Raw genomic sequence first — 13,329 nt, forward strand, 5'->3', positions numbered from 1 at the left:
CAGGTGTGATGAAATTCACAAAGAAACTATGAACGAGTAAACATATTTTACATGCAAAGATTAAAAATATAAGAACGTACAGACAAAAACGTTACACAGGTGAGTACGTAAAAGGCACAGACTACAATGTAATATGGACAAAGTATCTGGTCAATGTAATGAACGTGCCCCAGAAGAAGGGTGAGGAGTGGGAGAGGGAAAAAAGAATCAATGGTATATGGATGGGGAACGATTATACTACTTACTACAAGCATATTATCTTATGGTGAGAAAAATATGTCTTATTGAGAGAAAATGCTCACTTAATCCTTACTGATCAAATACAGTTCTGTTATTCACCCTTACAGAAGTAGCAGCAGCCAGTTGATACGAGAGTTATTCGGAAAGTAAGGAACGATCGGTCGCGAAATGGAAACCACAGTGAAAATCCAATGAAGTATTGCACAGGTGTGTTGGTCAGTCTCTCTAGTATACCCGTAGATCGCTTTACGTTGTTCTTTTAGTTCTGAGAGTACAGGAAGTACACAAAGATACCTGGAACAATAGTGTCTCCCGCCAGATACGAGGTCCTGGTGAGAAATTTCGCCTGAAGCTATGCAGCCAACATTACATAACTGTCACGCGTTTTCTTCTTCAAGGCAATTCTCAGATGCATTCTGTAGGGGCAATGAAGATGCTCCTGCATCGTTTTCAACTGCAAATGTTTGATTACCCACAATACAGTCCGTAATTGTCTCCATCTGACAAGGGAACCTCCCCATCGCACCCCCCTCAGATTTAGTTGTAAGTTGGCACAGCGGATAGGCCTTGAAAAACTGAACACAGATCAATCGAGAAAACAGGAAGAAGTTGTGTGGAACTATGAAAAAAATAATCAAAATATACAAACTGAGTAGTCCATGCGCAAGATAGGCAAGATCAAAGATAGTGTGAGTACACGAGCGCCGTGGTCTCGTGGTTAGCGTAAGCAGCTGCGGAACGTGGGGTCTTTGGTTCAAGTCTTCCCTTGAGTAAAGCTTTATTTTCGCAAAGTTATGATCTGTCCGTTCGTTTACTGACGTCTCTGTTCACTGTAATAAGTTTAGTGGCTCTGGTTTGCGACCGCACCGCAAAACCGTGCGATTAGTAGACGAAAGGACGTGCCTCTCCAATGGGAACCGAAAATATTTGATCGCAAGGCCATAGGTCAACCGATTCCTCTACAGGAAAACACGTCTGATATATGGGCGCTGATGACCCCGCTGTTTAGCGCCCGTACACCTCAAACACACACACACACACGTCTGATATATTCTATACGACACTGGTGACGGCATTGCGTCACATGACGGGAATATGTTGTCGACCCATCTAACTTGTACACTTGGCGAATGGGTCAAAAGATTCTTCTACCTTGGCAGATTTAGATTTTCTTGTGGATGTGATAATCACTCCCAAAAAAGTGATGAAAACATAAGACTTCGTCACATAAACTAAAAATAAAAAATTAAAATTTCACTCCAGGGAAGACTTGAACCAATGACCTTTCACTTCGCAGCTGCGCACGCTAACCCTGAGACCACGGCGCTCGTTGGTTGTACTTCCTTTATGTTGCGTATCTTACAGATGGACTATTCAGTTTGTATATTTTGCTTGTTTTTTTCATAGTTCCACACAACTTCTTCCTGTTTTCTAGATTGATCTGTGTTCAGTTTTTCAAGGCCTATTCACCGTGCCAACTTATAACTAAATCTGAGGGGGGTGCGATGGGGAGGTTCCCTTGTGAGTTTCATCTCTGCTCACATAAACCGCTGGCTATGAAGACAACATTTTGGCTCAGACAACGAGCTGTAGGCTAGCGTAGGGTATTGGCGGAAAGCACTGGCGGCTGCCTTCTATAATGAGGATATTGGAAAGTTGGTACGACGCTACGACAAACGTCTAAGTCGGATCGGCGACTATGGAGCTGGAAGTTGTAGCTAACTGTTGCAGATAAAACAGTTTTGATTTTCATTGTGGTTTCCAATTCGCGACCTATCGTTCCTTACTTTCCGAATAGCCCTCGTACTTTTGAACCATAAGATACTCTGATTGAGTGTATTGAACTACCAAACTACCCTCAAGGTGCCCTCGTACTGCGTACTTTTTGTACGTACCATTTCCTATTGTCCTGTTCCAGTCTCGGATAGTGTTGGGAAATAACGATTCTTGATGGGTCTGCGTGTGAGCTTGAGTGTTTCTAATTTTACGTTCAGAGATTTTTTTGTCAGGAAATACACGTAGGAGGCAGCAGTATATTGGTCAACCCTTAACGATGTTTTCGAAATTTGTACAGTAAACTACGCGTCTCCTGTAGCGTCTGCCACTTAACTTGGGTGCGCATCTACGAGACTTTTCGAGTTCACCATATGAGCCTGTGCCTAAAGTACCACTCTTCTTTGGATCTTCTCTGTCCTCTATCAGTCCTGACTGATGACCAATACTCAAGTATCAGTCGGACAACTTTCGGATTCTGCTTATTCTGACTCATTGCCTATTAAAGTGCGAGATTCGCAGAAGCCTTTGCAAGAAAAGGAGGTTTCAGGCATGAAGAAACAGACGTTGTATTCCTTGCAGGCGGTACGATATGAGCCAGCTGTGGAGGACGGGGACAGCTGTTATGGCGCTGCTGGCGGCTTGCGGGGGGCGCTGCCAGCTGGTGCCGGGGGCGGGCGCCGTGCTGGACTGGGAGGCGGCGGCGCGCGGACAGCCACACATCGCCAGGGACGCGCTAGGGGCCGCTCTCAGGTGAGCGTCCACACCTCCACAAAACATCACTCACCGTACACGTGAAACCTCATGTGTATATACACAACTGGCCATTAAAATTGCTACACCACGAAGATGACGTGCTACAGATGCGAATTTTAACCGGCAGGAAGAAGATGCTGTGATATGCAAATGATTAGCTTTTCAGAGCATTCGCACAAGCTTGGCGCCGGTGGCGACATCTACAACGTGCTCACATGGGGAAAGTTTCCAACCGATTTCTCATACACAAACAGCAGTTGACCGGCGTTGCCTGGTGAAACGTTGTTGTAATGCCTCCTGTAAGGAGGAGAAATGCGTACCATTACGTTTCCGACTTTGATAAAGGTCGGATTGTAACCTATCGCGATTGCGGTTTATCGTATCGCGGCACTGCTGCTCGCGTTGGTCGAGATCCAATGACTGTTAGCAGAATATGGAATCGGTGGGTTCGGGAGGGTAATACGTAACGCCGTGCTGCATCCCAACGGCCTCGTATCACTAGCAGTCGATATCACATGCATCTTATCCGCCTGGCAGTAACGGATAGTGCAGCCACGTCTCGATCCCTGAGTCAACAGATGGGGACGTTTGCAAGACAGCAACCATCTGCACGAACAGTTCGACGACGTTTGCAGCAGCATGCACTATCAGCTCGGAGACCATGGCTGCGATTACCCTTGACGCTGCATCACATACAGGAGCGCCTGCGATGGTGTACTCAACGACGAACCTGGGTGCACGAACGGCAAAACGTCATTTTTTTGGATGAATCCAGGTTCGGTTTACAGCATCATGATGGTCGCATCCGTGTTTGGCGACATCGCGGTGAACGCACATTGGACGCGTGTATTCGTCATCTCCATACTGGCGTATCACCCAGCGTGATGGTATGGGGTACCATTGGTTACATGTCTCGGTCACCTCTTGTTCACATTGACGGCACTATGAACAGTGCTACGATCCGCGGCTCTACTCTTCATTCGATCCCTGCGAAACCCTACACTTCAGCAGGATAATGCACGACCGCACATTGCAGGTGCTGTACGGGCCTTTCTGGATACAGAGAATGTTCGACTGCTGCCCTGGTCAGCACATTCTCCAGATCTCTCATCAATTGAAAACGTCTGGTCAATGGTGAGTGAGCAACAGGCTCGTCTCAATACGCCAGTCACTACTCTTGATGAACTGTGGTATCGTGTTGAAGCTGCATGGGCAGCTGTACCTGTACACGCCATCCAAGCTCTGTTTGACTTAATGCCCAGGCATATCAAGGTTGATCAACGCCGTTATTACGGCCAGAGGTGGTTGTTCTGGGTACTGATTTCTCAGGATCTATGCATCCAAATTGCGTGTAAATGTAATCTGTGTTTCTAGAGGGGGCCGAAATGCACGCGTTTAATTACACGCTGACTGGCGTGCGGTCTGGAACAGGACAATATCTTGAGAATTGCAAATAAAGTACGTAGATGATGTAATACTTAACTTTAATCCACAATTGTAGAACATCTCTCGTTACGGTACATGCTACATAATATTAATTATCAATTGAATACGGCGCCTTGCTAGGTCGTAACAAATGTAGCTGAAGGCTATGCTAACTATCGTCTCGGCAAATGAGAGCGTATTTGTCAGTGAACCATTGCTATGAACGTCGGCTGTACAACTGGGGCGAGTGCTAGTACGTCTCCACTAGACCAGCGGTGTGGTGGCGCTCGGTCTGCTATCACTGACAGTGGCGACACGCGTGTCCGATGTATACTAATGGAACGCAGCCGATTTAAAGGCTACCACCTAGCAAGTGTGGTGTCTGGCGGTGACACCACATAATCACATGTCTGTTCTAGTATAATATATTTCTCCAATGAATCATCTGCATTTCTTCTTGGTGTAGCAATTTTAATGGCTAGTAGTGTAGTTCTTCATAGATATTGTAATGAAATCATTATGACAGGCATAGTAATCATTGTCATTAGCAGCAGCAACAACATTGTCATCTATGACAACGACAACATCATCACTGCCAGCACGATCAATCTCATCATCATCATGAACAAAAGAAACCACCTCATCATCATCTTCAACAACAACAACTACTACTACAGTAACAGTAACAGTAGCATAATAATCATTGACAGCTGAATGTTCATGATCATCATCATCATCATCAATGACAGCAACATCATTATCATCATCATGACCAGCAATGGCAATACCATCGTCATCAATGACAGCAATATAATCATGCCCAACGTTCAGTCTGTTCCTCTGCTCAGTATTCCCTTGATCACTGGGATCTCTTCTGCCGGTAGATCTGTATCTTCCAGTTTCTACATAGTACCAGATTGGTGGAATACGATTTGTTGCACACTCATGCATTTCTTTACATGTTGCTTCATTTTTCATCTTACTGTCACTACAACATCCATTATGATCTCCAACATATTTCATCTCAGTCGACTTTTAGGATGTCCGGTTGTCTCGACGATTCTGTTTCACTCTTCCTTGTCTTGACCTATTGGCTACTGTCATTTGACTCAGCATCTGTTTATAGACAGTATTCCAAACCAACTTTTTCCTAAGTCACACATACCACCATAATAACGCCCCTGACTGTCCCATCTAAGACTGATCCTTCCTATCTCAACATACCTTTCACATACTAGGATGAATAAGAATCTCTGAGTAAGTAATACTCAGTTTTTCTTCAGACCATAAGAATTCTGTCTATGTCTTTCTAAAAACTCACACAGCTACAGGAACACACGCACACACTATTCATATTGTCATGGAGTTAGCCATTGCTCTCTAAAAGGCAAAATAAATATATCGATTCGAGCAGCAGAAGATTAAAATAAATACTTTACAGTGCTATTCGCATCAACGACGCCATGCCCCAACACCAGTGAATTCACTCCATAATCTCACTCCACAGACTAACTACATGAACTTTTCTTGCAATCATAACAAGGTCACCTGACTCTCTAGTTAACGGACCAAAATCAGTTGTGATCTTCAGTCTAGCAGAGAAAGGAAAGGCTAAGATTCGATCGTTTTAGCGCTATCGATATCTGTATGCTTACGCGGGCCTAAGGATAGCGTCTTCGACTATTAATCAAAATGTTCTGGGTCCCATATTCGATCACAACCATTGCTTAAAATTCTAATTAAATTCATCTGCAATTCCTGTCGACGACTTTCCATGCAAAGAGTCACCCGCAGTCTGCCAACAGTCTTATGAAAGTAGGCAGAGGGGCAGACAGAATTTCGGACGACTCTCTTGCCCTTGGACGGTAAAATGTCTCTAAAAGGTGGAAAAATGGGCTGTAATCAACGACATGAGGAAACTGAAAGCAATGGAAACCATTGCATTAAAGACAAACAATGTGCGTCCACAGCACAAATGGGCCGTAACTGAAAAGTGTCACTATGATTTCTCTATTAGCAACAGAATAGTCCCCATTCGGAACTCCAGGAAGGAACTACAAAGGTCAAGGTAATCACGAAAAAAACATTATATACCAAAGAAACGATAACATTCTATGAGCGTGGAATGTAACGATCGACAAGCGTGGAATGCCGGAATATAAGTTCATTGGCCACTATCATGAGTGGTAGAACTGGATAGGTTGCAGTCTGGGTGTTGAAATACCACCACCCAAGGTGAGGGTTGCACGGGAGTGGTGAGTGTTGGCCTGTTAGACGCCTGATGAGAAGTTAGAGAAACATCATTGAAAAACAATCATTTATCACTGAAACTACACCTAATCTGTCATTACCCAAAATCCAGCACTCACAGGACAAAAACAATGGCCCCCCAGTCAAAGAAAGTGCTGCAGACAGCATGTGGTGGGTGAGCAAGTGGTGGTGTCAGCACTGGTGACGCAGCCAAGTCACTGACCCTGCGAGATGAACACATCGAATCAGACCAGCCAACTGGCAGCAAATAAGCCATTCTGGCTGAAGCATGCACAGTCGTGCTGAATCATGCTGTGGATCCAGGATAGAAGAGGCAGCTCGCAACAGTCAGCAGTGGCCACGGTATGTGGCGGGTTAGCAAGCAATGACGGCAGTGCCAGCGACATCACACAGTCACTGGCCCAGCATGGTGAACGCATTGTTGCATAATTCCAATCAACCAGTACAAAAAAACCTTTCTGGATGTGGCATGTGGTGGTGTACCATATCACAGCATAGGGGAGGCATCTCACAACAATGGATTCTGCCCATACATGCACAGGCAGACAGCAAGAAATCTGCTTGCACAGCCGGTGGCGTACGAGCTACTGCCCATCCTTGGACAGGAGACAAAGAGGTCCAGGTCAGAAAGCTGGTGGTAGCTGCCCCCCATTTGGCACGCTGGTTGGAGAGCACTAAGTCCACAGCATTGCGGGCCAGCATGAGGAGGAGACTTGTAGAAACATGGTAGACGCCGAGATAGTAGACCATCATACATCCCTCCTCATAAGTGGTTGCCAGTAGACTACAAATCCTGTGATTAAAACTGATTGGTCTATCCTTTATTTGCTACCACATCCGGTTTGGTTGGGTAAGCCTCAACATGTCTCTCGTTCAGAGACAAAGTAACCAGGTCATCCAATCAGTGCGACTCCAGCTTCTTGCCGTGTTAATATTATTGAGCCCTCGGTCTCTCTTTTTGGTACAACATGAGGTAACCGCCTTGGTGCCTCGGTAGTAGTAATCACTGTTCAGCAGATATTTCTGGTGAAACTCCGCTTAGCCAACTGACTTGAGTTGCTTCTCTAGTTTCTTTCAGCATCCGAGGGAGATATCTTAACTACAACAGTGCCAAGTACATCATTTTGCGGTACAATATAGGGTGAGCAATCGTGGACAGTTTAGTCATTGGGTTGTCCTCTTCAGAATCTACAGCCGACCAACCAATGACACAAGCACAATATGAGGAGACAGAGAAAGTATATGAGGATATTAAATAGTTCATTCAGTGTGTAGATGGAGATAATAATCTAATTATCAACGAATATGTGAAAGCGGTGTTAGAGGAAGGAAAAGTTACGGCAGAATATGGGCTTGGAAGTAGGAATGAGACAGCAGAAAGGCTAACTGAGTTCTGCAAAAAGATTCTGTTGAAAAACCACAAGAGAAGAAGGTATGCTTCGAAATGGCCCAAAACCACGGGAAGATTCCATCTGGATTACATCATAGTAAGGTAGAGATCCTGAAATCAAATACCGAGTAGTAAGGCGTACTGAGGAGCAGACAAGCGCTCAAATCAATTTGCTAATGATGAAGAGCAGACTATAAAATCAATGTGGAAAGACGTGGAACTCTGCAGTACTCAATGATTATGTGCATTTGAAGTCTTCCAAGGCTGCAGATCACACGATGATGAATACAAGTAGGCCGTTCAGTAGAAGAAGAATGGGCATCTCTGAAAAGGGCAACCACGGAAGTTGGACGGACATATATAGATTCAAAGAAGATAATTGAGAAGAAACCATACGTAACGGATGCCACACTTCAGCTGCTCTAAGAAAGAAGTGCAAGGCTTTTCACGGAAAGATGAGAATGTAGCAATGTAAGTGAATGTGAAAAATACTTGGACAACAGGAGGAACACTTCAATTAATCGAATAAAGTAAAAAAAAAGTCTAGGGAAAGACAAGATTACTACAACATAAACCCCTTGAGAACGAAATAAATAGAAAGTGCAGGGGAACCCAAAGGCGAAATTGCCGCAGGAAAGATGTGAAGAAATCAAAAAAGTTATAATCATAGGGATGACACAGAATATTGGACTTTCGGTGAAATTAAAAGCGAGGGTGGTAAGATAAGGGTGCGACAGGAATTCCACTCTCAAATGCGGGGGAGAGGATGTATGCATGGGAAGAGTACACTGAAGGACTTTTTAAGGGAAGGGCTCGTCTAACAACGTTACAGAAGAAGAAATGGGAGTCGATGTGAAAGAGATACGGGATCCAGTTGTACAGTCAAAATTTGATAGAGCTCTGGAAATCATGAGACCAGGTAAAGCAGAAGAAGCAGACAACATTCCATCGGAATTTCTAAAACTTTAGGGGGAAGTAGTAACCAAACGGCTATTCAGATTGATGGGTAGAATCTATGAGACTAAGACTAATATCATCCACACAAAACTGAAGGTAGCAAGGGCAAACAAGTGGGAAGGCTATCACACATTCAGCGTAACAGCTCTTGCATCTGATAAGAATAATACACCGAAGAATGGAGAAGAAAACTAAGGATCTGTTAGACGGCGATCAGTTTGGCTTTAAGAAAAGTAAAGGCACCAGAGGCATTTTTGATCTTTTGCTTAATAACAGAAGCAAAACTGAAGAAAAAGCAGGACACGCTCATAGCATATGTGGCCCTAGAAAAAGCATTGGACAATGTAAAACGGTGCAAGATGTTCTAAATTCTGCTTAAAATAGGAGTCAGCTACAGGGACTGAAAATAATAATATAAACAACGTACAAGAGAGAACAATAAGATTGCAAGACCATGATCGGATTAAAGACGGTGTAAGACAGGGATGCTGAGATTCGTCCCTACTGTCCAGTCCATACAAATAAGACGAGATGGAAGAAATAAAAAAAAAGAAACATTCAATAGTGAGATTAAAATTTAGTATGAAAAGATATCAATGACAAGATTCGCTGACGACATTGCTATCCTTAGAGAAAGTGATGAATAATTGCAGGACACAGTCAACGGATTGAAGAGCCTAATGACTATAGACCATGGACTGAGAGCAAACAGAAAAAATATGAAAGTAACAAGAAGTATCAAAGTTGAGAACAGTGAGAAGCTTAACAAGAAAATTAATGATCACAAAGTAGACGAAGTTAAGGAATTCCGCTATTTCGGAAGAAGTTCAACACTTGACGGAGGAAACAGAGAGAAAATGAAAAAGCTGACTTCACAGGCAAAGAGGGTATTCCTGGTCGAGAGTTGTCTACTAGTATCGAATGTAAGCCTTAATTTAAGGAAGAAATTTCTGAGAATGTGCGTTTGGGGCTCAGCATTTTATGAGAGTGAGTCACTGACTGTAATGAAATCGGAATAGAAGAGAATCCAAGCGTAGGAGATGTGGTGCTACAGAAGAACGTTGAAAATTAGGTGGACTGACGAGATATGGAACGAGAAGGTTCTCTTCAGAATGGATGAAAAAAGGAACAGTTAAAAAACACTGACGAGATGAACGATCAGAATGATAGAACATGTGTTAAGAAATCATGGAATAACCTCCATTGTACCAGAGGGCGGTACAGAGGGTAAAAGCTGTGGGTAGAGATAGAGGTTAGAATATATCCAACAACTAACTGAGGACGTAGTGAGAAAATGCTACTCACAAGGAAACATCACCAACTTGGCTTCAAGGTTTTAGGAGAAAAAGAAAACACCCTTGTGAGATATTAAGCCCGATAATCGATCCCATGCGAAAATTTTGACCGTAATTCTGACAGTACGTTGTTATGACCTTCTGAATGTACAGCATATAAACTCTCGCGCGCACCGAATCTTCTTCACTCCCTCCAGCCCACTGCAGCTGCCTGATGGCCGAACGGGAAGTACTATACGGTGTAGTGACTAAGAGATTTGTGATGTAATGTTTTCATGTTGTTTACAATGTTTTGTTCACTACGTCAAAGTGTGCGATATCCATACCTGCAGCAGGTGCCAATTCTTTGCTTTGAACATTTTTGTGTTGCTATTCACAAATTCAGCATAAATGAATAAATTGGTATATCATTGAAGAAGTTGAGTAGCGCTATTCCATTGCTGGCATCGCTGTTCTGCGTTATTTTCTTTAGATTGTAAAGCTTGCATTTGTACTGTTAAGTACATTTGTAGGAGATTCACTATTCTTCAGCATGATTAACACGATTGAATTGTAAATCGAAAATCATTACCCTCATTTGATAGTAACTCTTCAGTCGCTTACGTTTATTCATTTTCATTTGAGGTGCTTAATTTTCTGTATAGCTGCAGAATATCATTTCGAGAATATTGTTTAAATAACACTGAACACATACGTGCTTAAGATTGACATATTATGTACTCATATTACTTATTATTTTTCGCGTAGAGTAGCGTGTTTCCGCACAAGATTTCCAAACACTTTGGGCAGTGGTGTTCACCTCTCGCCTCCCTCACTTTCAACATCCAGTGAATAGGAGGACCTGGTGGTCATTCCGCTGTACAGTATCTTACGTTCAGACATTAATTGGCTGCAATGGGCAGGAGCGAGTGACAGCTGGTATGCGGGAAAGTTTAAAAGCTGTGCTTTCATTATACCATAACTGCGTACTGGTAGAATTACTGCCCAAATTTTCACATGGGGTCGATTGCTGTGGCTGATTTCTTACAAGTGTGCTTCTTTCCCCTTAAAGTATGAAGTTAGTGATTCTTCCTCGTCAAAGATGAAGAGGTGGGAACAAGAGAGGAGATCATGGCAGGCTGCATCAAGCCTGTCAGAAGAAAAATGACTAAAAAATGCAACCTTCATAGGCTATTTACAGCACACCATTTTTTGCCATCATCTGTACATATTTAAATTTGTTCTTGACCGGTTTCGTTAATCTCAACCGTCATCACTGGAAGTCTCAAAAGCAGTAAATATGCAGTCAATGTGGTGTATACAGACAAAAAGATCGAAATTTAATAATTGCAACTCTGAACATCGAATTCATATACAGTACTTTCAAAATTGTGTTTCCGTTGGATCGAAAATCCATGAGTCTCATATAAAACACATTAGCAAAAAAAATCTACCAATGAAAAGAATGGAATGTAAAATAACCGTAATTTGACAATATCTTGAAAAGCATAGGTAAGCTGCATACACACTACTGACTACTGACTGCTCAGGCCTATGTAGCTTCAAATGAACAATGTGTCTGATATCACAGAGTAAAAACATAAGGAGATCTGTAATACAGTCTTCGGTGGAGTCAGAGGGAAAACTTGTTAAACAGACTAATTTCAATATTCGCAAATAGCACTGTATGAGAGTAACATAAGGAAAACAAATTATGGATGACACTATTTTGCAGAATATGGCAATACAGTAAAATGTACATACGAAATTAACGTATTGTTAGAGCAATATAAAGACAGAAAAGACATTTGTATATGTTATTACGATAATTGAACTTATCGTTCAAAGAAGGTGATATCAAGATTACATATTAATGACACAATATCTAGCATCATCTTTATCAACAATAAAATTTATATCAACAAGCATAATATGCAATGAATGAACTTTTTGCCAAGTCTTGTATTAGATTGATGAATGAAAATTTATGTAATAATCATAAATAAAAGTTTTTCATTATACCTTAGACATGAAGTAATCGAAAACAGCGAGATCAAACTACTGTATAAATAATACAAAAAGTTAATACACAATTGTAGAAACAAGTGATGTCACAAAATTACATTAGATAGTAAATCTACATTACAAATAAATAGATTTCAGGCTACAGGTGACATGAAACTAAGACTTTAGGCTACCACTAACATTAAACATAGACTTTGAGCTTTGGCTGAAATATGTATGGAGTGTGACTGATAATAGAAAAGAGAACACAGCATTTACATTTCCCTAATGATACAAATCAGAAAGCTATAACTGTATGTCAGTTATATTAACTAAAATTCAAACAAAGTAAAAACAGAAGGTTTGTGTAAAAACAGACCCACATACTGGTTAATACTGAACCATACACGTATCAAAACATAGACCTCAGACTAAAGATGGACGAAAACTAGGATCTAGGGCTACCAATAACATAAAATATTTGACTTTGGGCTTCTGCTGAAATATACATTAGGTGTCACTGATTGTAAATTTACAATACTGACATTGCAGTAATGATACAAACACTAAAACCATATACAGTAATATCATTTCCACATCATTGTATTAGTTATAGATCAAAGCATACTTGCAGAGTAATAACAATGAATTTCTGTACTAATAGAAAGACAAATGGATCAATAATGAAAATCTAAAATTAAGTGTCATAGGGAATGGTTACACATGCCACAAAACTCAATCCACCTATACTGCTGGTCCATACTTTACCACAACTGTAGGGAAATCTATGTGTCAGGTTATAGTTGATATAACATTTGTGACACAAATGGCATGAATCTCAGGTATCACATAAAAAAAATATAAAGATCACCCACTGACTGAAATAAACGATATAGATCTTTGAATAGTCAAAAAACAGGAAAGAATATGTTCACATGTGTGCCAAGTTATAGATCATACAAGAAGTTAGGAGTATAAAAATTACATGTAAACTTAGTTATCACATTAGAGATTCATCTTGATGGATGTTATCAGCTTAAAATTCACTGACAAAACGAGATCGGTTTCAGCTGAATGGTAATATGATGAAAAACAGTGATGAACACAAAAGTAGAATATGTAGTTAAATGCAGGGAAACAATAAAACAATACAGTACCTTATCATATAGTATTAAAATAATGTTAGAACAAAAACCAATGAAGTATGACTCTTAATCCATAACATTGCAAAGCGAAATA

At 41.5% G+C, this 13,329-nt stretch overlaps 1 protein-coding gene across 1 annotated transcript in view; it reads left to right on the forward strand.

Moving 5' to 3' along the window:
• The first annotated feature begins 6,733 nt into the window (after positions 1-6,733).
• The window catches only part of LOC124795927 (DENN domain-containing protein 4B-like), a 34,986-nt gene continuing 28,390 nt past the window's right edge, over positions 6,734-13,329 (forward strand). Inside the window, exon 1 of the mRNA XM_047260008.1 lies at positions 6,734-6,807. Coding sequence (XP_047115964.1) covers positions 6,734-6,807 — 74 coding nt within the window. The remainder of the gene's footprint in view (positions 6,808-13,329) is intronic.

The sequence above is a fragment of the Schistocerca piceifrons genome, chromosome 4 (assembly GCF_021461385.2).
Source record: "Schistocerca piceifrons isolate TAMUIC-IGC-003096 chromosome 4, iqSchPice1.1, whole genome shotgun sequence".
Lineage (NCBI taxonomy): Eukaryota > Metazoa > Arthropoda > Insecta > Orthoptera > Acrididae > Schistocerca > Schistocerca piceifrons.